The sequence below is a fragment of the Brienomyrus brachyistius genome, chromosome 18 (genome assembly GCF_023856365.1).
Source record: "Brienomyrus brachyistius isolate T26 chromosome 18, BBRACH_0.4, whole genome shotgun sequence".
NCBI lineage: Eukaryota > Metazoa > Chordata > Actinopteri > Osteoglossiformes > Mormyridae > Brienomyrus > Brienomyrus brachyistius.
In genome coordinates, this window is record NC_064550.1 from 16,616,953 (window position 1) to 16,641,661 (window position 24,709).

The 24,709-nt window shown below is 46.6% G+C and overlaps 1 protein-coding gene across 13 annotated transcripts in view; it reads left to right on the top strand.

Annotated features, from left to right (window-relative positions):
* The window catches only part of nbeaa (neurobeachin a), a 168,979-nt gene that overhangs the window by 96,161 nt on the left and 48,109 nt on the right, over positions 1 to 24,709 (top strand). For 8 of the 13 annotated variants that reach the window (XM_048984060.1, XM_048984068.1, XM_048984059.1 and 5 more), the window contains 6 exons: positions 1,346 to 1,479; positions 4,411 to 4,472; positions 8,667 to 8,731; positions 9,719 to 9,827; positions 12,692 to 12,858; positions 19,820 to 19,944. In XM_048984060.1, coding sequence (XP_048840017.1) covers positions 1,346 to 1,479; positions 4,411 to 4,472; positions 8,667 to 8,731; positions 9,719 to 9,827; positions 12,692 to 12,858; positions 19,820 to 19,944 — 662 coding nt within the window. The remainder of the gene's footprint in view (positions 1 to 1,345; positions 1,480 to 4,410; positions 4,473 to 8,666; positions 8,732 to 9,718; positions 9,828 to 12,691; positions 12,859 to 19,819; positions 19,945 to 24,709) is intronic. The other 5 variants (XM_048984064.1, XM_048984065.1, XM_048984066.1 and 2 more) reach the window with 1 other exon arrangement.

Sequence of the window (24,709 nt, forward strand, 5' to 3'; positions counted from 1 at the left end):
AAAGAATGTTTACAAGAAAATCTGTGGGTAGACCTGTTCATCCTATGTCTCACTCACTGCTCTTGCTACAGGGACTGTGTAATAATACCAGTGCAATCATTGCTGTGCTTTTAATTTGTAGTTCCTTTTGTGAGGTGGACCAGTATCCATTCACACTAGGCCTGATTCCTTCAGATCTGAAATCCTTTAACTCTCTGACAGGATTCCAGGCAGCTGCCAGAGGTGCTGGGTGATCTTAGGCAAGGCTGCTTCTATTGGTCACTCACTCAGTCTGTCAAAACAGACTCACTCATTTTCCATCCAATGGCGTGTGACTGCCAGAACGAAGGCATCAAAGCTGATCTCCAGCCCACTCTTTACTGCTTTTGTGTTCTAAGTTGCTGTTCTGCCTTTTGGGATTGGGAATGATCCTGCCCTTGTGGAATTTATCACAGCTAATCTGGCACTATGTTCGGGGTGAGTTTTGGGGATGATCAGGCACATTCAGTTGGTTTTGTAGGACTGTGCTGTAAGCACTGGACAGACACTGTTATTCCTCATACCTTCATCCACAAAAATACATCAGCTAATGCAGAGGTCACAGTAAACCATTTGGTGATGAACATGCTTATAGGTCAGTGTTTCCCAGTCTGGTCCTCAGGGACCCACAGACAGTCCACGTTTTTGCTCCCTTCCAGCTCCCAGTAAAAGCGGGAGAGGAAGCAAAAGTATGCACTGAATGGCAGGGAGCTCGGACGGAGCAAAAACATGGACCATCTAGAATAGAATAGAAATTTATCTTTGACAATGACGAATTCAACACATAATACAAGCAACACTACACAATAAACGTATATCAGTGCAACTAAATATAAGTAGAATATGTTATAAAATCATTCCAGTTTACTCCAAGTGATTGAGTAAAAAAGTAGAAAAGAGATTTAACATAAATGAATACATTTAAAACAAAATCTATGGGTTCCTGAGAACTGGATTGGCAAACACAGTTGTAGATGATGGATCACAGTAAGATGTTAGTCACAGGCACAATGCAGTGCACTATGCACACGCAAATCATAAACCTATCGGTTCTATGCTTGTGACATCGTTGAAAAGAAGTGGGACGGAGCAAGATGAATCCATAAATAACACACTACCACCACGGGCCAGAGCTTTGCCAGCAGTCTGGAACTGGGCCGCCCTTCCCAGGATGCTACACTGCTTGTTCAGGTTGCATAGAATGGTCTTAACCACTGTCTATACTAATGAGTCACGTTGCACTCTTTTGATTGTTTTACATTGCCTTTCTCTGTCCTCTGTCTCTCTCTCCTTTTCCCTTTGTTCTCCTCCCTTTCTTATTACGTAGCATCACCACCAAGCTGGAGCGAGCCCTGGAGAAGGTGGCCCCTTTGCTAAGGGAGATCTTTGTGGACTTTGCCCCCTTCCTGTCACGCACCCTGCTGGGGAGTCATGGCCAGGAGCTGCTCATAGAAGGTACAGGTGCTGTACGCCGCTCTTTTCCTCTTCCACTTGGTGTCTCCTGTCAGCGTGTGTGCGTGTGGAGGTCCCGCCCCGCTCGGCGTGCGTGCTGAGGTCCCGCCCCGCTCGGCGTGCGTGCTGAGGTCCCGCCCCGCTCGGCGTGCGTGCTGAGGTCCCGCCCCGCTCGGCGTGCGTGCTGAGGTCCCGCCCCGCTCGGCGTGCGTGTGGAGGACCCGCCCCGCTCGGCGTGCGTGCTGAGGTCCCGCCCCGCTCGGCGTGCGTGCGGAGGTCCCGCCCCGCTCGGCGTGCGTGCGGAGGTCCCGCCCCGCTCGGCGTGCGTGCGGAGGTCCCGCCCCGCTCGGCGTGCGTGCTGAGGTCCCGCCCCGCTCGGCGTGCGTGCTGAGGTCCCGCCCCGCTCGGCGTGCGTGCTGAGGTCCCGCCCCGCTCGGCGTGCGTGCTGAGGTCCCGCCCCGCTCGGCGTGCGTGCGGAGGTCCCGCCCCGCTCGGCGTGCGCGCGGAGGTCCCGCCCCGCTCGGCGTGCGCGCGGAGGACCCGCCCCGCTCGGCGTGCGCGCGGAGGTCCCACCCCATCCCTCTACCGAGCTCTCATTTTCCATAGCCAGTCACACCAGGATCAGTGCTTCTCCCAGCAGCGCCCTGGTAAATCCTCAAAGAGGTCTAACACTAACCATTGATAGGAGACCTCGCCTATATACATTCCGAACCTTTCCGCATGCTGTGAGCTCAGAGGTGTACCACTCTTCTGACAGTTTGGCGCCGTCTCTTAACCATTCTGCGCTTAATGACACGGTACATGCGGTGACAACTTTGCCACAAAAGAAACAAGCAAATCTGCAACTTTGTTGCCTGGTCCATCAGGCTTGAATCCCTCTTTCACCCAAGGAAAAAAAAAGAAAATGTGTATACAAGAAGAATGGCTTTTCTACAGGATTAAACCCCACCCATAAAACACTTTGATAGTGCATGGTACAGGGGACAGAGACACACCCCTAACTATATCCCTAAAACACAAAGGGAAAGAGAGCAGGAGGAGTACTGACACTCTGCCTGGCTTACATCCAGCTGGTTTATAACCCTGTAATCTCTATCATAACACCTAGTACCCGTACCTGGGGGCGGTTGTGTGGCTCAGTGGGTTAGGATCCCGTGATCAGAAGGTTGCTGGTTTTAATCCCTGAGTTGTAATCTCCATGCTTGCTTTGACCTATTTTATCTGTGTGTCTCATGGAGAGCAAGTTAGGGTAAGTGAATACATGGATGTGAATTATGGAAGGCTGTTATAACCCCCCCCCCCCAATAATCAAAACCAGCCAATACAACCCCCTGGACCCCCTTAAATCGGTGGAGACCTCAACCCGTCCAATGCTCAGCCCAAAGTTATGTCCTTGGGTGAATAGACAATTTCCCCATGCAAATAATAAAGTATCACTATTCTGTTCTGCCGGGGAGGGTAAAAGGAATCAAGCTGCACACCACTAATTAGTGAACATGTAGGAATTCCCTTGTTCCACCTGGTTTGGTCCTGCAGACAAATTGTGCAGCTCATGGTACAAAGCCAGTCTACTAATGGCCCCTCATCTGTCACCATGGCGACTACAGAGGGGCCAGACCCTCTCTGTCCCAGCCGACCCCCTTCCCAAGTATTTGGTTGTCATACCAGCACTTTAAGCCATGCAGTGGCAGTTTTATCTGCTAACAGGCTCAGACCTGCCAAGTGTGTCCCCTCTAAACGCATTTAGCTAGGCTAGGTCAGTGCAAGAAGTAGCAGGTGTTTGCGGTCAGACAGAAGAACACTATGACATACCGTGGGGAGCAGAACTGAGCTCTGGTAGACAGTGGCATGCAATTTATTATTAATCAAAAACGGTTTGTTTATGGTTTGAGTTTAACAAGATGAATGTGACTGTAATGGGGCATGATACCATCATGATTATGGAAACCAGAATCATTTATGTATGGAAACGAACAGCTCACTGCTCTAGCCTTAAGTGAAGCAGATTATGCTTAAGCTCTGGGATTGATTAAGCGAGACTGATTAGATAGAACGGTCTGGAATGTTTTCCCTCCTACTGGTACAGTACGAATCAAACTTGTATCTATTGAGAGGAAATGAGCTGTGCAGTGCACGTCTGCACGTGACGTCTGTAGTGAGAGTGAACTGTTTGTATTGAGGGAAAATAGTATCACTGAGGTCTGTTGGTAATTAATTATTCCCCTGATTTTCCTCTAGTCTAGCCCACATGACTATATGCTCTAAAACAATATTTTCCCATGATCCCACTTGCTTGGCAGCCTTGTTCTACTTCGGAAACAGCAGGACAATCCTGCATTCATGCCAGGAACATGGAGGCCAGTCGTAAATCCCACCTAAATACAGAAAATTAATCCGATGTCCCACCCCAGATCTCGCAGGCCAATCCCACCTGTTGCCAAAACCACATACCGGTTAATCCCTAGCAAGACCAGCAGGCCGAATGAGAAAACAGCCCAAAAGTAAACAGATACAAGGCGGGTTCCTCTGCTCGACACACTTGTACACGTGTCCACCTTCCTTATGATAACGTAGCATGCTGAGGCTTAAGCTGTCTCTGAATCTGAAGGCCGCCGTGAAAGTTTGCATCCAACGGGCGTCGTTTTTGTTTCTTAGTTCGAAAAGCCACATGAGCGACGAGTTTGTGATTTAAGATGAAGTTTAGCTGCCACAGTGGACTCTGTCGGTCCCGACTGAGCACAGGGGGCTGGTTGTGTGGTGCTGGTGTCTCTGTGAGGATATGTTCTTTGTCAAGGTCTTTGACTTCTACCTGTGTGTCCAGGGGCCAACATGTTGTGATTCTGTTTGTGAAATACAGTCCACTTCGTACATGTCAGGTGTTTTTCTGTGTCTGTGTTTGACATGTGTATACTCTGACTCTGCTCCTCGTTATCTCTACAGGCCTGGTATGCATGAAGTCCAGCACTTCGGTGGTTGAACTGGTCATGCTGCTGTGCTCACAGGTGAGCCCAATCTCTATCCCACACACCCTACCTATTCTGCTTCTTGAAGTTTTGAATGTAGATTATTATAATTATGTCCATTACGTTTATATTGCTATTTGACCTGCACCCTAATACTTTACCCTTTCATTACCATGATATTGCACATGGACTGTTTTAATGCTCAGCGTTGTAAAAGGAGACCCTCCAAGTCCTTAAACCAACAGCTTCCAGATAACAGGATTATCCTCCATGCATTTTGCCTGCTGTATGCTTTTAGCGGTTGAACATTAGCTGACCTCTCTGTCACTGTCCTGCTGCCGCAAAGTCATTCTGCCCACATACCCTATGGCTGTCATATCCTCGGCTATCACAGAGATGCTCGCTGCTGATTGGTTGATACGCTCATCCTGGATCTGTAAAAGTGGGAGTCCGATTACAGGCACCTCCCCCTGTACAGGGCTGGGCTCTCAAAATGGCCGTCTCAGATGAGTCTCTGTGTACCGGGTGAATGTTCACAGCTGTGTCTGCAACTGCATACTCCCTTTATGTCCCTTTAACCTGACTCTGCTGCTGGAACATTGACTCCTAAACTCGAAGGACACGCAGCACCAAGAATGACTTTGACATCTGTTCTGTTCATTTCCTAAATTTATATTCTGAATTTTCACTCAGATTAGTATTGCTTTTTAATTATTAATAGCGAATGTTTTCAAACCTGCCGTGTTGTCGGAGAATCTGAAGACTATCAATCCCCTTTGAAAGAGAACATCTGCAAGGTCAAGTTAGAATCTTCATGACCATCAGTTGCCACGCGCTAAACATGACTTTGCAAGATCATACAGCCATTTTTTTTTTTTGCCAAATCCGCCACCCTACAAAATCATTAACGCTTTCCCATGCTTATCTCTTGTGCTCTGCTGCTTTTAAACATGCTTTACATGGAGGTCGTGGTCACTATGACATTGCTCTTAGAATAAATATGACGTACCTGGTGTCCCATCACTGTCCCATTGCGTCCTGTGCCTCCTGGTTCCAAAAGAGTGTCACTTGGAAGCCTCCTTCTCTCTGGGTTCCTCAGCGGAGTGAGTTAGAAGAGGCCCTCAGAGGGAGGTACAGCATTTCCAAGAGCCACCCAGCCACGATCCTCTCCACTGAGCCTATTCATCTGGTTCAGCAATGGGAAAGATCGCTCAAGGAGAATAGGTTCTCTCCACAGTGCTCTCAACTGTCACCTTCTGTCCTGCTGAAGTGCTTCAGCTCTTCATTTCTCTTCCCCAGGTCACAACCTTCCCGGCCTTGTTGCTTTGACAGAGATATATTTAATCAACTTCAGAGAGGTAGTTTTGGGCTGTTGTCATCTTTCGGTCCTTACAGCCCCGTTCTGTAACATCAGGAGTCCATCCGCTCCCTTGCCGTGCTGGGGGTCCTTTCCCTCTGATTGGTGGACTCATCCTCGAGTCAGAAGGATAGCGTTACCGCTGCTCCAGACTTCCTGGCCATTAGGCTCCCCCGCGGGGCTGAAACTCTGCCTGAAATATTGATCCGCCAAGAGGAGAATGTAACTTGATCCATTGGCCTACGTCCTTCAGGAACCTTCTGGGTGCAGTTGGGCCACTCTGCTATGTTGTCCTGTTTTTTTGTTTTTGTAACGCAGGAGTAAAACTAGGAATTATACATGTGGATATTACATGATGCTAAAGGCTAAATTGAGGCATCACAAGACCAATGAGACCTTAACGATCCTGCTGTGATAGTTTGCTATTGAGATTTTTCCGGCTAAAACCAAGACTTCCAATGACGTGAATGTTGCATCCGCGACACCGGAGTGCTGTTCAGTCTACCTTCCCCGCTGTCTTTTCCCTCCTCACAGTAATGTTCAGGAGGCTGCCTACAGCCTTGTTTTCTGTGGTGATTGGAAGTACATGATTTGATGGCGTATTTAAGATTCTTGGGTTTCTGCAAGTATGAAATATGTAATATGACATGGTGAACTTTACCTTGAGGGTCTGCTTTAGTGTAGATCATGCAGACTTTTACTGTATGTAAATTGACTAATTTTGTTGTCCATCCTTTCCTCATAGCCTAGGCGTAAACTCGACTGTGTTGGGATAGGCTTCTTCACTCTTCCATAATTGATTTCTTTTATCCTTCATGAGGCGGACATTTTTAACAACATTTTATACATTCCATTCTCACTTTGGCGTGCGCTGCTGTCTGACATATGACTCTTGGTCATAATTGCGCGCGTTGGTCGAAGAATGAATATTTCAATGGATATTCCGTCATATTAGCGAATGGTTGCAAACCGAGGAGTTCTTATATTACACCAAGCAGGCCGTTCACACTCTCCAACTACATTGCATTTTGAGTGGGTCAGAATCCACACCCCAAAGCCTCATTTGTGCCACTACATGGCTATTCGAATGCCCTGCAGGCCAAGGGGCCTGGTCCCATGTGCGGCCCACATTTACGAGAGGTATCGGATTACGCTGGAGGGGCAGCACACTTTCGCGCTACCCTTTGTCATATGGGCTTACTTCCCAGGCAGCATCCTCAGGGGAGTTAGAGTTTCCAGTCGAATGACGACGTTTTAAATGCCGTTAAGTGCCAGACCCTGCTGCCATGTTGCATCCGAGTCACAGGCTTCCTGGATGCAGCACAACCGCCAGATGCATGATTATTTTGGTGACATGACTCAAGCGAGATGGTGCTTGTTTGAGGAGATATTATAACGCAGGGCGGGAGTGTCTCTGACCATATGGGCAGCAGCTGGATCTCTGCTCAGGGATGCAGGGCGGTGATCACACCCCTGGTGCAACACATTTGAGCTGCTCTGGTGATTTTCTCATCAAAGTCACTGCTCGACCTTTATTTGGTTCTTGAGGAAGCCAGAGCGGTGAATGCAGTACTGTGTAAACGTCTTAGGCCGTTTATTGCTATTGATCTGGGTAGTAAGTGTGTATCTGCTCAGAAAAAAACACACAATTTGACGTTGAAACACAATAAAACAAACAAGAATTTCTTCTCTCAAAATGTTAGTGATATCTATGATAATAGTGACATCTAGCTGGATGGCTAGATGAACACTGCTGTGTTTCTCGAACCCCTCTTCAGGGGTACCCCAGCCATTCCATGTAATTGGTAAATTTCTACACTAGCTTAATTAATTCATACTTCGTTAACTAAATAACACAATGAGGTATTGATTAGCCAAATGAGGCGGGGGGGCGGAGTGGTCAGGTCAAAAATGACATGCTTGTATTTAATAGCTGCTGCAAATACTGAGGTGACTTTAGGTGAGATTTTGAAATGGCTGTTGACACACTTTCATAGACATAATGTCATAGTTTTACACCAACATTAAGGTTATTCAAACTTTTTTTTTTTTTGCACAAATACTGTGTCTGACGTTTTAGGAACTGTTGTGGTACAAAAGATCAGGCTTTTTCAGCTACATGAAATGCACACTGTGGGTGCGTGGTTGTAAGGTCTCAGTTGTAAGGTCTCCACAGGTTGCGGATTCTCTGACGTTTGGGTGTTTCACTGCTTTCATCTTGTGTCATTCAAAAACGCCGCCTGCACTCTCCTGCAGGGGGCTCCCTGCTTGGGGAGGATGAAGATGTCAGGGAACTGTGAGACCTGCTGTCTCTGTGCATCTCCTCATGGGCCTGTCCTCCTATGGGGCCTCGAAACCCCACCGCCCTCACTTCTGTGGGGGGGGAGGATTTAGACCCTGGGGGCCCCAAGAACGGTGCCAGGCCCATTGGCTATTCATTGCTTCCAGACGGGGAACAGGAGAGAGCTGGGTTCATCCTGGCACTGCGGGGAGCAGGAGGAACCGGCAGCTTCTAGAAAGAACTCCAATTCCTGACATGATTATGTCGCCTTAATCCACACTGACATCTTCTTATTTTTTTTAAGACGTGCAGTTATGTACCTGCCTGTGATTCTGTGTTACTGCCGTTTTCTTTCTGTTGTCAGCACCGGATTTCCTTAGTTTGAGGCAGCTGCGGGTTTCTCATTGTGCTACCGCAGACGTGGAAGATGAATGGAAATTTTGAATGCTGTCGATGAATGATTACTGTTTGTGTTCTTGCAGTTCCTGCTGTGTAACTGGTCCGTGGTCTTACAGTAGGTCTAGTACTGTGAAAACTGTACAGAGTTATACAGTAATTTAGTTTTTTGCTGACTGATTTGTTTTGTGTGTTTCAGGAGTGGCAGAATTCCATCCAGAAGAATGCAGGCCTGGCCTTCATTGAGCTCATCAACGAGGGGCGGTAATTAGGCACTTTCTCTTATCCACTCGTGAAAAATGCGATTAATTCTCTCTCCTGGCACCCCTTTCATGTCTTCCTGATTTAGAGTGTTTACACTTCTTCAACATGCATAATCGTAACAATTTTTGACCGCTAAGAATTTCTTCCAAAAGAGAAGTTGACAGCAGTGACTAATTAAAAATGTGTTGACTTAGTAGTCAGTCACTTGGCCTTCATAAGACTGCCCTGTGATTGGTGCAGACACTTGTACTTGTGTCTGATAGTCCAGCGTTTCCCCAGTTTAACCAACCCCAGTTATTTATTAGGCAAGTTGTTTAATTTAGTTTCAGTGACCCACCCCTGCCTTACATACCCCTGGATTGTGTGCTGATCTGGGCTGGGCCAATTTAGACCCCCGTCTGCCTCCCCATCTGTTATTGCACACCCCCACTAAGCAACCTGACATCCTCAGTAGAGTGCTGGTTTGATGGACAGTGCCCCCAACCTAACCTGCTTGTATCTGTTGCCCTCCCCCTACCATTACCTGACCAGACTCAGATCTTCTTGAGCTATGCTCCCCCCCCCCCCAAACAAAGCCTTAGCATCCCTGCATCTGTCCTCTTGCTGGTTTTGCTCTGGACGATAAAATCAGGAGACTATAAAATCGCTGCTTCAGCCACCTGATGTCTGTCTGGAATCTCTCCTGATGCGATGGGCTTGGCTGTGAAAAGCGAGTGGGATTCTGATGCCTGGGGCAATGAGAAGAGTGTGGGGGGAGGGGAGGTGGGTTAGCAATTTTTTTTTGGGGGGGGGGGCAGTTATAAATAACTAATAACTGGGCCAATTAAGCTGGGGAAATTGGTTGTAATGAAAACCAGCACACAGGCAGCCCTCGGGAAGCTGTCTTCAAGTGCAGCTGGCAGTACAGATACACGCTGGGTGGTATTGCGTCTGAAAGGGGCAGGATAGTTTAACTGTGTGCCTTCTCCCACCTCTTTGTGCCCACAGCCTGCTGTGCCACGCCATGAAGGACCACATTGTGCGCGTGGCTAATGAAGCAGAGTTCATCCTCAATCGGCAACGGGCCGAGGACGTCCACAAGCACGCCGAGTTTGAGGTAGCGTAGAAGGGCCTTGCGCCTGGATTTGAGGTGGGAGGTGACGGGGGGGAGGAGTGTGTAAGAGATCAATCTGTCAGGCTATCGTCTGGTTCGTTGGCATTCTATGAAAATCTGCAGGCCCTGTGGCCCCCTCCCTCCAGACTGGCCAGCACTCACAGGCCAGGATTTATGCCTATGTTTAATGGGTGTTACACCAGGTTGCCCTGAATTTACAAGCCCGTAAAACCCCCCCCCACGTTAATGTGTTAAGTTTACGCAGCAACATGCCGTTCCCAGAGAAGGACTCTGTGTTTGTTTACACTTCCAACATTTGCACACTCTGCTTTAAACAACCCAACCGCCGAACGTTTTGCGGGAGTGTCCTGTCTATCTTTCCGAATCCCCTGTATCTCCATGCGCTCAACCATTCCAGCAAACAGAGGAGAACTGAGAAGGAAGAGTCTCCATCAGAAACACACTAAGCATCGTTAACGCTGCCCTCTTGTGCCCTGTACTGGGGAGGGATAATAGCCCAGCTCATTACTTTGCAGTAAATTATGCCCCAGTATACACAGTTTGGCAGTGGTGGTATTCAAGCTTATCTTTTCCAAATAAGGAAGTACATTTTGCAAAGATTAAGTACAAAACATCTCAGTGAGGATCTCAGTGTCACTGTCATACAGCAGGTGGAGCTACATGCTCATTCGGTCTTGGGGTTTCCCATCCTTTTTTATCCTCTAACTTTAATTAAGGGCAAGGTCCGCCCACATCCAGGAGATTCTGTCCCGTACCCGCAAGATTCTAACCCGCTCCCGCCCATATCCGCATGATTCTGTCCCGTACCCGCAAGATTCTAACCCACTCCTGCCTGTATCCGCAAGATTCTGTCCTGTACCCGCAAGATTCTAACCCGCTCTCGCCCATATCCGCAAAATTCTGTCCCACACCTGCAAGATTCTAACCCGCTCTCGCCCACATCCGCAAAATTCTGTCCCACACCCGCAAGATTCTAACCCGCTCTCGCCCATATCCGCATGATTCTGTCCCACACTCGCAAGATTCTAACCCGCTCCCACCCATATCCGCAAGATTCTGTCCTGTACCCGCAAGATTCTAACCCGCTCCCACCCATATCTGCAAGATTCTGTCCTGTACCCGCAAGATTCTAACCCGCTCCCACCCATATCTGCAAGATTCTGTCCTGTACCCGCAAGATTCTAACCCGCTCCCACCCATATCTGCAAGATTCTGTCTCGTACCTGCAAGATTGTAATCCGCTCTCGCCCACATCCGCAAAATTCTGTCCCACACCCGCAAGATTCTAACCCGCTCTCGCCCATATCTGCAAAATTCTGTCCCACACTCGCAAGATTGTAACCCGCTCTTGCCCACATCCGCAAAATTTTGTCTCATACCCGCAAGATTCTAATCTGCTCCCGGCCATATCTGCAAGATTCTGTCCCACACTCGCAAGATTGTAACCCGCTCTTGCCCACATCCGCAAAATTTTGTCTCATACCCGCAAGATTCTAATCTGCTCCCGGCCATATCTGCAAGATTCTGTCCCACACCCACAAGGTTCTAACCCGCTCCCGCCCATATCCGCAAGATTTTGTCCCGCCCACACCCGCAAGATTCTATCCCGCCTCCACATTTGCACCCTAAGCCACGCCTCCACATTTGCACCCTAAACCACGCCCCCACATTTGAACAACTGCCCCCCCTTGAAGTATCTGCGCATGGAACTGTAACCAACCGACAGCTCTCTCCTGGCAACCATTGTTTGCTTGTTACTAGACTGGCACGGGACGTCCAGTGGATAGCTTGCAACCTGTTTACACCCCCCTCCCCAGTTCTTCCTGCACACTGATGAATAACACACCACTGTCCCGTCAGCTTGGCACACATTAACCGGAGATGACAAGCAGCCAGATTGAGTTATGTGCCTTTTGGATGTAGCGTTGAGGTACAATATCTGACAGGATTCGAATATAAAAGCAGGAAATTCAATGAGCTCTCTGCTTCTGTTAGCAAATTAGATTTAGGGATATTAGCTGAGCCACCCACCCCGTTGTCTCCATCATGCAGGGCTGCTGGGGGAAGTTGTTTTTTTATTATTGTATTTCCACTGTGCCGTTCCAGATTAGTGCTGCCGCCACATAGGGACAGTAGGCCGGCCTCCTGTGCGGACACTGCTGTGCCCTTCAGGCTGAGCCTTGTCTCACGCCCAGAGAACACTCACCCTCGGTCCCTCCTTTTTACCCTGGAGCGGAAATGGCCCCCACGGTATCTTCGCGCATTGGTCACATACGGTGCGCTGCATCACTAATAAATTAGCACTGTCCAGTGCACACATATTGTGATGAATGGGTGTCATTAACCACATGGTACTTAATGAGCTGGTCTAATAACAGACAATTAGTGCCCCCTCCCGTTCCCGTCCTGTGGGGACAAATAAATGACTTCAGTGGTGAGCACTTGATCGCCTGCCCTCCTGTCCCATGGTGGCCGTTTCTGCTTCCTGTTGGGTCCATTAACCTTGACAGCTTGGATACGCGCCGTCATGGGGCTGCTGTTCACAACTTGCCCCACCGCCTCCATTGCATCATGGGTACATCACACGCCAATGCATGTGGGGATGCTGTCCTAAGTAAGCAGAGACCATCTTTCCATGGTTTATTTCTGGAGCGAAACGTCTTCTGTGATTAAGTCAATGGGTATGATGTCACACTTTCTAACATCATGATCTAGGATCCATGTATTGTCTTGTTAAGATGATTCTAACATCATTATATAATAAAGTCCTCTCAGACTTGAGACCTCACGTCTTCTTCACGTCTCCCTCTCATCTCTCTCTGTCTCTTCATTGAACCATCCACCAGTCCAACTGCGCGCAGTATGCAGCGGACAGGAAGGAGGAAGAGAAGATGTGCGATCACCTGATCAGCGCCGCCAAGCACCGGGACCATGTGACGGCTAATCAGCTGAAGCAGAAGATCCTCAATATCCTGACAAACAAGCACGGGGCGTGGGGCTCCCTTTCTCAGAGGTAAGGGGCAAAGGCAGGATTCGCGCCGGGTATGCCCACTCTACAGCTGAGCGTCGATTTTTTCAGGAATCATCTTTAGGCACTCCACAAAGTGCTTGTTTCTGGACATAAACTGTGCTATTTTGGCGGCTTAATGGGACTGTCTGCTGGGTTCTGACAGTGTCCTGGAGTGGATGAAGCAAAATTGCCGTAGCCACAGAAACCACTGTGATCGGTATGTCCCAGCTTAAAAAGTTACCTCATTTTAGGCATTTGTGTTTGTCGATTGAATCTGGCTTAGGAACTTGGCTTAGGTGTAGATTTATTTTTGACTCATTCTTCAGGTCTGTTTTCCTGTTTAGGGTCATCTGTGGGCAACTTGTTTCTGTCGCGGGGAGTCTTATAGATGGGAAACACATTTGAGTCCTTTTATTTCCAAAAGCAATTAAGTCCATGCTCTGAACTAGCATAACCTAAAATGTTTTGGGAAAATGACGGACAGCGTGTTCACCTGGAAAAAATTCTCCTGGCCTTCATAAGCAGGGAATAACAGCAGGCAACAAGCAGTTATCCCTTAGAGCTTAGATGTGATTGGTGTCTGATGTTTTGGAACATGCCCAATGTTCCAGAATGCCCCTAATGTTCTGGAATGCACCCAGCATTCCCGTCTGATGTTGTAGAGGTTTCTTCTTAGTACTTCATATGTGTGGATAACTGGTCGCAGTGCTCTTTAATCACCACGCCTGCACCATAAACCCTAGAGGTCAAGCATGCAATGTCGTTGTCCCTTGTTCACGCATGTGCTTAGGCTCCCATGGAGGGTGGCGGTCTCCTTGATTTAGCCTTCATGGGAGTATTCTAAAGATCCAGAAGAAAACATCTGCAGGCTGTTAATGATACCACTCAGAAGAATCTCCATTTTGGGTGCTTCTGGGGGACAGAGGATGGGGGCAGGGCGTACGATTTCCAAAACACACAGCCCTTCATGCGTGATATGCAGGCACCATGTTTATCAGCAGGATCAAAACGCGAAATAGCTGGATTATCCATGATGGGTGTTTCTCTGAATTTTTTTTTTTTGAACACTTGGTGATTGAGTCGGCACCAGAAAATCAGCAATATGTAGAGAAATGTAGATCCCAACCCTTGATTAAAATTAAATGGTTTTACTGGTATTTTTCTACCATATAATGACTGCCATTCTTTCCTTTTACTGATAAAACACATTTAAAATGGACAGCTGGAATTATGTGTTTATTATTAGAGATGAATGTTTTTTTTCCTGGTTGCTGTCTTCCTAACCCTGTGCCCTAGGCCTCCTGATGAGAGGTGGGATTTTTGGTTCGTTGAGGGATTGTTTTTTTTTGGATGGCAGTGGGTGTGCTGCTGAGCTTGGTGCACAGATGCACTAACAGCTCCACCGTTGCTAGGTTGACAGAGGCAGTCTATGGTTGTCTCCTTGTCCCTCACCACCAATCCAGTTCAGTCCAGTCCAGTGTATTTTTATATAACGCCTTTATATGGCATCGTTCAGAGAGCCTGATGAGAAGGAGCAGAGAACCAGAAACTCCCAAGCAGCAGGAAAAAAATCTCTGGGCTCCAACATTTATCACACCTGATTTTCTGATGCCGACTCTGTTTATCCTGATATGAGACCTTTGTGAAGCAGGCAGCGTAGTAGTAGCTACGTACATTTTTGAGGTCCAAGTCCCAGGAAAGGATATGCTATTCCGCCCTTGAGTCAAGTAAAAGGCAAATATGTGAGCTGCATGAATGAATGGTTCCTCGTTCATGACTGTGTAATCCCTCCCTTTTTTAGGCCCCAAAAATGACAAAATGGGGTAAGAATAGCGAGAGCCCACATATCTATAAACTGATTCTGGCTGATCATGGAGCAGGAAGTGAGTAGTGGGTATTCAAAAGCAAGAATGTGACATTTTATATGAGGTCACTTCCTGTGGTATCAGTTCATGCCTCATTGGATTTTCTCCTGCACTCCCAGGCCTCTTTGCTAAGGGTAACAGCTTTTCTGCTCCGCGTCTGGAGTTGTGGGGACGCAGTTTGGGTTGTTGCGTTTCCTTGGTCTTGAACTGATGTTTTCTTTGTGAGCGGGATATTACGTGCTTTCTATCTGAGTTCCACCGACATGCAGACGCTGACACATGTGTTTAACCCCCCCCCCCCCCCAAATGGGTTCATCATAGCCCTGATGAAAGCCAGGCCTGCGGACCCCTTTTAACAGACCAGCTACTGATTAGCACCATTTATTTCCATTATCCCTTGAATGGAATCACTTAAAGGCCATGTAATTGTTTCTCCTGAAGATTTCCTTGCTCTCCTTCTCTCGCTCTCCTGCTCATGCAGGCTCTCATAATGCTTCAGTGGTCCAGCCAAAGGTAATACTTCCTCTGCTATGAGGATTAACTGTGCACTGTTTAAAAATGTTTGGACTGAGTGGCTTGAGCGTCCCTTGGGTTCTGGTGTCTGCGAGTCTGACCTGGCCCGGAGCCACCTGACTTGCAGTGGCCTTCATGAGGATGGAGATTAATCACTCCTCACCGTTTCTGTTCTGTGGCCAGATTCTTAATCAAGGAGGATGTTCCTCCTCTTTGTGAACCAGAAGATCCTCCTGGGTGGTGGCAGGTGTTCTTTTTCTCCTCTGGCTGATGTTTCAGCGTCTTGCGGGTGGCCCTTCTGCACCATGCCCTGCATGAGTAGGATTTAGCCATTTAGACTTGGGTCAAAGGTGAGAGGTCAGAGTGACAGTGATACCCTTCTTGGTCTGTTGAGAAATAGTTACACAACTAGAGTAGAAGTGTGAGGCTCAGAGAGGAGTTTGGCGTGTCAGGTGGCTTTTTTAATGTATTGGTCTTTTAGGCTGAACAAGACAAGGTTTTCTTGTTTATACTTTGAAGTATTTCACTTATTTAAAATGAACCTTGCTAGTGAACCTTGTGCTATTTAATACGAACTGTTAATTGTAACAAACTTGTCATATGATCGTTTTATCGATGGAAGCCCTCAGTCAGTCCGGGCTATTAAAAAGTTTTGTCTCAGTCCTGTGCAGTGCCGATGATGCGTTTTCACCACTCGGTCATGTGCTGTTAAGGTTATCTGTGACAGAAATGCTGTTTGAAAATTCATGTGGGTATTTGATGGCACTGGTGACTATTTGGTTTTGCTCATTTATTGGGGGGAATTTTACCAGTATTGTAAAAAAAAAATTTTTTTATGAAAAACAAAGAAGAAAAGGTCACCTGCAGACAAGTGGGATCTAGCCTTCACGGCAGGGACCTGAATCGTGCTAGCTTTCCGAAATGTGTAGTGACATAGATATGAGGGAGCTTTAGAGAGTTAAGCAAGCCGCCCATCTTAGCCAGAAACTTCCTGGAGGAAGTTAAATTAGCGGGATACACTGTCTACTCCATCAACCATGCGTTCGACAGCCAGTTTCCTGTTTTGCACACTGGCTCTGACTGAGGTGACTGGTATTGTGACGTGACCACGACTGGAGGTGCGAATCATGGCAGACGGTCACATTACGTTGGGGGCTGCTTGCGTGTGTGTCTGTGGTACTCCATTTCTAAAAAGCATCTTCCAAGCCCTCGCCCCCATCCGCTCTTTGTTCCCCGTCAGCTTGCAGAATTCCTTTCGGCTGCTGCATGAAATGCAGCCGTGGCAGTTGGTGCCGAAAGCGGAGAGAGTAATGAGAACCACGTTCCGGGGCTCAAGGCCGGATCTGCCTTTGCAGGAGGGGACACGGGTGATACAACGCAGGCTTTCGGGGGCTTTAACCGCTTCACTGCCACCCACAGTTTACATTCCCTGCAAATCGTTTAGTTTTACAGACTGAGGATTTTAGATGATGCTGAGAGTCTCTGACCTCAAGTCTCGACGCAGTTTTGGTCAACGTATGGCCAGGGAGCTGCCAGAAATTCTGAATTCTCCCTGACAAAATATCACCTTGGGCACCCCCGGAGGGGTGTCACTTTCAGTCTGAAGAAATGCCAAGCGGGGGCACCCCACTGTTAAATTTACCAAAGGGGTAAATCCCCATGATGCTATTTCCAGAGCATAGGTTTAATATTCTCCGAGCGTATACATAATTTTTTGTATTCAGGGGCTCCTGTAATGTACTGCCGCCCCCCCAAATGTGCCAGGGTATCCATGCCCCTCTGACGCCCCCGCCTCTGGCTGATCATTCCATGGCCAGGTCTGATGTAATGATGGTCAAAGGTCCTCTGAGATGAAATGCACAAACACATGCAAGAAATGGCTTGACGTCAGTCTAGATAATTTCAAAAACATCTGAATATAAATAGCAACCATTCTTGGCATCTATATTACGTTAAATTAATTATTTAAATGAGGAAGCCTGTAGACACACTCACTCTTTCAAAAACACATAGGACCGGCATTAGCGAACTTTGCATAGGTCTGGAGATTTTTTTATTATTTTTTTTTGACTGCAAGTCACAGTCAGTCTTGAAATTGTAATTTTTAAAGCTCCATTTACATTTCCCCCTCTGAATAACCACTGGCAACAAAAAAAGGCACATGTAATGGATAAAGACGAGAGGATTAGAATCAGTTTGTTCATCATTCTTTGTAATTTTGTGTTGGCAGTTTCTGGAGTGTTTAATTTTGTTTAAAGACGAGAGATCAGTTTCTTAGCAAGTGTTCTGGTTCAGTTAAACCCCGCTGCTCTAATGGAAATGGAAAATGATGTCATTTAACGGAGAGGCCTTCCCAGTCTTTCCCTGTCGGGAATGGCTGTTTGTCTTGTTGCTTATACAGGTATGATTGGCTTTTGGCCTTTTGGCTCCCAAACAGTCCCAGGTCTGTCCTTCTCTTTCACTTTCTCTTCTCCTATTTCTTAGCTAAGCGTTTTTGAGAATCCTGACCTGTTCTCTATGAACTGACTAATCCAAATACTGCTGTAGTATCCGCAGTTTGTAGACATGCAAGTGTGTGTGTGTGTATTTGCTAAAAAAAAACAATTTAATATTGGAACAAATACAAATTAACACTAACAATACAAAATTAAAAGAGTAAAAAGCATTTCTTCTGTTCTCCAACACATCACTGATCACTGCATTGGTTCCCAAACCTCCGCAGCCATTCTAAGTGTTTCAGTTTCTCCACCAGCTCCACATGGTTAAGCTCACACACTTTTACAGGCATAATATCATAGTGTTACGCCAACAAGGAGATCATTTAAACGTTGTTTTCTTGGACTGCCTAAGACTTTTGAATACTGCTGTGTAAATTGGCACACCCTGAAGAAACTTGATAGCTTAATTATCTTTAACCAGCTGTGTTGTATTTTGTGTCTAGTGTATATTGTGTGTGTGTGTGTGTGTGTGTGTGTGTTGCTATGTTTGAATGTGTGTGGATAGGAGATTCTTCTGTAGAAGAACCATCCCATTGTCTTTGTTTGGTTTGTTGGATAAAGGATAGATGTCCTCATTATGTCAGTCTTCCTATTAATGAAACATGAAAATGCAAAACAGGGAGGGAGTGGCTTACAGATCCCTCTCCAGTCCCCCCACCCTCCCGGCCTCCTTGTGACGGAGACGAACTGCACATGTCCTGACTGCTGGGGGATCGTCTCCCGCTCTCTGCTGCAGTCATCTGAATCACTGCTGATGTTTTGCCTGTTTCTAAACTGAATTTTGGGGGGGGGTTGTTGCTTAACTGCAGCTTTGTCCAGCCTCCCCCCCCCATTTTTGCAGAAATGGAGCATTGGTTAAATCCCCCCCCCCCCCCCCCCCCCCCGAAACTAAAAACCACTTAGTAACTGAATGCCCACGCTGGTGCTTAATGGTTTGCATTAGCCGTAAGATCACGCAGCTCCTCGCTGTCGTCGCTGCAGCCGTCCGTGTCCTTGTGTGTCTGTGTGCTTTTTTTATTATTATTCTGCTGTCCCAATTCTGCGCTATTAATAATGAATAAAAATGCAATTTTCCACGGGTTGCTCTGGGAGCTTTGGGATTCGATGCAATGAATTTTTCAGCGGGTTATTTTAATCATGCCTCCACGTGAGGGAGGTGGGACTGGCTCGTGTTTTACTCTTCTTCCTTTCCACGTGAAACTTTTATCCCTGCTGTGATCGCTAACCTCTGCCATCTGCATTCAGGGTTCATTGTTTTATTTGATGCTTTATTTGCCTGTTGTACAAGTATGAGTATAGGAATGCATTATTTATCATATCTAATCCCACTCTCCTTTGTGACATGCAGGCATACTCATGTACAGCTGAGTTAATAGCTTGGGGGTCCGAGCACAGAGTTAGGCATTTGTCTGGTGTCCCTAGCGCCTTGCTGAAGGGCTCAATGTGACAATTCTGCTGAGCGTGGGATTCGAACCGGTAACATTCCTGCTGAGAGGCCTAACCTGCTGAGTCACAGATCAGAGGCAGGAGAGAGGTTCTTTGGGCCTGAGTAGGTAAATTCTGTCCACAGGGCATAACGAGTCACTTTCCTTCTTTGTTAACTGTGTTTGGTTCTGCTTCTTTTCCTTAGGGACTTTTGTTTGCTGCTTATATGTGACCTTTGACCCCGGTTTGGCCCTGTTACAGTACATGGTGGCACGGCAGTAAATGGGTACTGCCCTCTGCTGGATGTCCACTGGTGGAGGAAGGTGTAGCAATGCCTTCCCTAGCAGTTTGGAGCAGGACCGGTTACCTCAGTGGGTCATGGGTAACTGACAACTACAAGTCTTTCAAAACCGATTATTAATCGGTGTAATGTATCAAAATGGAGGTTCACTGTTTTACTGTTTGCCTAAGGAATGAAGCCCCCCCCCACCTCACCAGTCAGGTCCTGGAGGTGCACGAGTTTCTGTGCGTCTGTATTTCCAATTACAGTGACATTCCCTGGTTAGGTGGTAAATTAAAAAAACATAAACGTACCCTTATGGAAACCTGAATGCGAGGCCAACTCCATCCCTAACCTCTGCCCTCAATTTCCTCTCTCTGCAGCCAACTACATGACTTCTGGCGCTTGGACTACTGGGAGGACGACCTGCGGAGACGGCGCCGGTTCGTCCGCAACGCCTTTGGCTCCACCCACGCCGACGCCACACTGAAGGCCCTGGAAGATTATGGTCAGTGTCTCCGCCTGGCAACCCCTCTCACCTGCTTACCGTCATTAGAGAAATACCGCAGTGTGCTACGGATTTCTACGTTACCATGGTAATACCAAAAAGTGGAGTGTCAGTTCCACTGTTGGGATTCCGTGCGCAGTAACCGGTCTCTGCCCATCTGGCAGGCGCTCTCTTCAGTAGCGCGTTCACATTGTCCATCTTTACCCTTGTAATGCCCAGCTGCACTCTCTGCCCTCTCTGAAGCTTTCGCGGAAGCCTTTCATGCAGAGAAGCGAGAGAATTCTTACCACGTTGATGAGAGCCTGTATCCTCTGTGGGCATGGTTGGAGATGCGTGGCATATTTGATAACATATCAGTATTGAATGATATTTAAGAATCAGGATATCGCCATCGGTCCAACGGGTCAGATTTGAGCGATAATGCCGACTAAGCTACTAAAATAATGGAAGTTATTGCACTGGTCAGTCAGCAATTTTATCGGCTCATTCACCACTTAGACGACATCCCAAAGTAAGTTTTGTATGGCCCGTCATGCATGGTGTTTCAATGCCAAAACCCTACATGGCATTCATAGAAAGCGTTACCAAGCAATTTCATTTTTTTCCATTCTGTTCCTGAATGAGAATCTCTCCCGCTCTCATCCTGTATTCACTAGTGTCATGTCACTGTGTTACCACATTCCATGCTATAGCCTGCTGCAGTTTTCCCCTATTTGTCGCCATAATGGCTGTGAAATACCAGCCAGCATTAATTAAACATTAACCCAGCACACAACTTTTCCATCCCTGCCATCACCAGAAAGTCAAGTTACTTTGTCATTTCACACACATGAAATGAAATTTCAATTCCTCAGAGCAGCAGACAGCTATACATATGGTGTATAGGTAAATAAATAATAAAACAGAACACAACAATGCACAATAACAAGAATAATGATGACCCTGTGCAAACAATACGCAACAAATTTACCTTCTGGTGCTGACTTTGCCCATTTGATTTTTCAGAGGATAGGGTCATTAACGCCTGCAAACTGAGCCTAAATGTAACATGTGGAACGTAGGAAAAATTGCAGACCCAAGCATGACAACACGCGTGATCAGTCTGCTGTCCGTGACGGATGTCAACTGGCCGCCATGACAGATACTGTTGTTAAAAATAAATTGTTTCTTCTTTTCGGTCTCACTGTTTAAATTGTAGACTTTGTCAGAGATGAAACATTTGCTGAAGGCGTGGGGGGTGGCGTGTTTCAGGAAACAATGCGTTGTGTTCTTCCCCTCAGAGGAGTCTTTTCTATTGTCTGTTTTTCTGTTCTGAATTTGTCTGTGAATCTGTGTATTCCCATTAATTTAGCATGCAGTAAATGAGAAAATTTTAACTGCTGTCATCATTTTTGTGTGTGTGTGTGTGTGTGTGTGTGTGTGTGTGTGTGTGTGTGTGTGTGTGTGTGTGTGTGTGTGTGTGTGTGTGTGTGTGTGTGTGTGCGCGTGTGTGCGTGTGTGGGAAGGGGGCTTATGTATGTATGTATTACATTGTGGGGACCAAATGTCTAAGCATCCCAGCATGTTTAAGGTACGCTAGGCTAGGTTATGACCAAATTGTCCCCACAATGTGATAAAAACACAGATAATACCTGTGATGATAACTGTTATTTTGGCCATTCCTTCGGTCCCCACAAAGGGAAACTAAGTTTTATAAAAATCTGTGAATGCCATCGCAAAATTAAAAATACCAAAAGTGTTTTATTTTGTTTGGCTACTTATGGTTAATTAAGGTTAGGGATAGGTAGGAATTAAGGATGTCATTGTTTGGTTACACCTGTAGAAATGAACGGAGAGTGCCCATAAAAATATGAATACAAACGTGTGTGTGTGCGCGTGTGTGTGTGTTTACGCCATGGGATCTTCCATGATACGGGACATTAAAAGCCTGCAGGAGAAGGGTTGTGGATGCTTTTAGATGTTTGTTACGTGTCCCTTAAGACCTGCTCATGTAGTGGTCAGCCAGAAGCACTCCATCATAGATACATTCTGTTTGAATGCCGCTTTAAACGCTCCTTTTCCCTCTCACTGGGACAGCAGCTTTGAAATGTAGGAGCCCTGGCGTCTCTCTGGAATCTCAGAGCACAGAAAGTGACGAGGCTGATCAGGAAGTGACCTTTCAGTACAATCAGAAAATCTAAAACCTTTTAGGTTTCAAATTGCTTGATTTTCTCCAAAGCTTGAGTCATCAGCTGACGCTGTGGTCTCCTGTGAGATGGATTACTGAGGCTCTCATGCTTAAAGAAGATGTTAATCTCGGTGCTCCCAGTTAGGGAAAGTTAGACGAGTTGATGGTCATCAATATCCATCAGGATTTTGACACCTGCTTTATGGGCTTGTGTGTTGGAGAAGCAAAGTCATAAATATGGCTTGAGATATTTGGTACCAAGGTTTTCTGAGTGCCTAAACCACAGGTTCAAGTGCTTACTTATAACTGGACATACTAGGTTAGGGCTCATTGTTTTGGGTAGAAAAAGACTCCGTATGCAGGGCATGTACAAGATATACTCTTGTATGTTGATTGTCATTTCCACCATTTATGTTCACGTGTCTGCAGCTCTGCCTGCAAGTAGCACAGCAGCGTCGATGATTGAGAACTTGCTGAAATCCTGTAGCCTCCTGGCGATTCTAACGAGAGGAATAATTTATAGGCCCTGTCATGCAGTGGAATTGGCTTTGCTCTGATCTTACTTGGGTCTCTTCTGAAGTCCTCCAGATGATTAAGTGGTCACCTCTCCATTTTCACTACATCTTCATTCTTTCAAAAGCGAGGAGATGATCTGCTTCGTTGTTCCGTCATGCGGGGAGTGAGCTGTCCATTTCCTTTGCTCCTCTGCTGTTAGAAACTGAGCAGAAGTGGAAAAAATGTAATGGTTCAGAGCTGGTTGAGGAAATCAATGACATAAGGTCGCTTTACAGCCATGCCGGGCCCCTTGGACAGCGGAGCAGCCCCACCCAGAACAGGCATGTGTCCAAGTGGGAAAGGTATAAGAACATACTTGCAGTTTGAGATATAGAGAAGATCTTACTGTAATGATTATTGTGCATGGAATCACTATGCTTCCGTTTCAGTTTATGATTTGGTTTCTATGTCGATATCTTAGACCACTGACCTTTAAAGGGGCTTTATGGTGTAGCCAAGCCCTGGCTGATTGTCTAGTGAGAATGGATGTTGTTGAATGCTATCTCTGTCTGGTTCGTGATTTTACTCCCCCACACCCCTAACCCCATAAGCATACATCAAACAATAAGGCCGTCAACATGACCACTCCACACTGGTCAGGAAATGGAAGTTGAAACTGGATACATGTTGGTATGAGTAGCGTAAATGCGGGAGAGTCTGGGGTTTTCTTTAATCACAGCGTGCTGAGCCTCTGTGTCAGGAACACAATCTGTTTCTTTAAATAATTAGGCATTTGTAGATGGTTCTTTTGGGATTATAAAAATATACACTGGGTGTAAATTATTTCTTATGCAATAAAAAGCATGTAGGACCCTTGGAGGCCAGGGAATAAAGAGCACAGGGCAGGGGAGCACCCTGGATGGGATGCCAGTCTGTGATAGGGTACATCACCCCATGGGCAACCCACACACCAATGAGAGGGAACCCAGTGAAGACAAGAATATGCTAACTCATGCAGAGCAAGGTGGATTCAAACCCCGAGGCATGGGGGTGTGAGGCAGCAGTGGTAGCTCAAGTGACCGTGCCACCTTGCAGTGCAAACTCTTCTGTTAAAGTCATTTTTCAATCCAGTTTGGTTTAATGTCATTTAATATGGGCAAAGCAGGACCTTAAGTAATCTTGAAAAGCATGTGAGTGTTTTAATATTTTCTTCTTGTTCTGTGAAGTACTGTTGTGATAAAACTCCACCAATTACATTTCCTAGTGTGTGCTTTAGTATTAAAGCATGTGATCATGGAGATGAGCGGTGGGGGATAGAGTGTAAGCTCAGCCTGGGAGAAGCAAAGGGGCTATGAAACTTGGTCCTTCCACATAACCACCACCCCTTCACGCACAACAGAACAGGGAAATCTCTTCAATGTGACTGTAAGAAAACCGAAAACCATTCGCTAGAGCCACAAAAGCAGACCTGGGGCTTATACACACCTCAAAACCGTGTGACACAATGTGCTTATTTTATTGGTGGAGAAAATTTTTTTAAGCATGTTTAAGGTAGGCTAGGCTAGGCTAGGCTATGGTGTTTGTGAGGTTAGGTGCACTGTATTAAAATGCATTTTCATCTTATGATATTGTCGCCTTACAATTATTGGAATGTTAGCCTTGAAATGTCTGTACATGGCTTTATTATAGCATTTGAGTGGAAATTGATCCTGATGGGCTATAATGGTTCTGGTGTCTGACTTGTAACATGGATTAGGAGTGGGGAAGTCTTTATGGAATTTTCTGGAAACCACAAACCTGTCCATGGTAATCCAGGATTTGGGTGGCCCTTTTGGGTTCCTGCTACTGCTCCAAGCTGCCGTCTGAGCTTGGCACTGATCGCACGCATGCGTGTCTGTGTTTGCGTGTGCGTAATCATAATATTTACCCCGCTGGCAGACATGTTGTTATTGTGGTGATGAGATCACTGAACTGTTGTGCTACCAAGTTACCCAAGAATAAACAACAGCCTTCCACCCACCCGTTGGATCTCTCCCTCTGTGAGAATCTCACATTGACCAGAAAACGAACAGAGATAAATGAATATACAGGTCTCCGCATAGC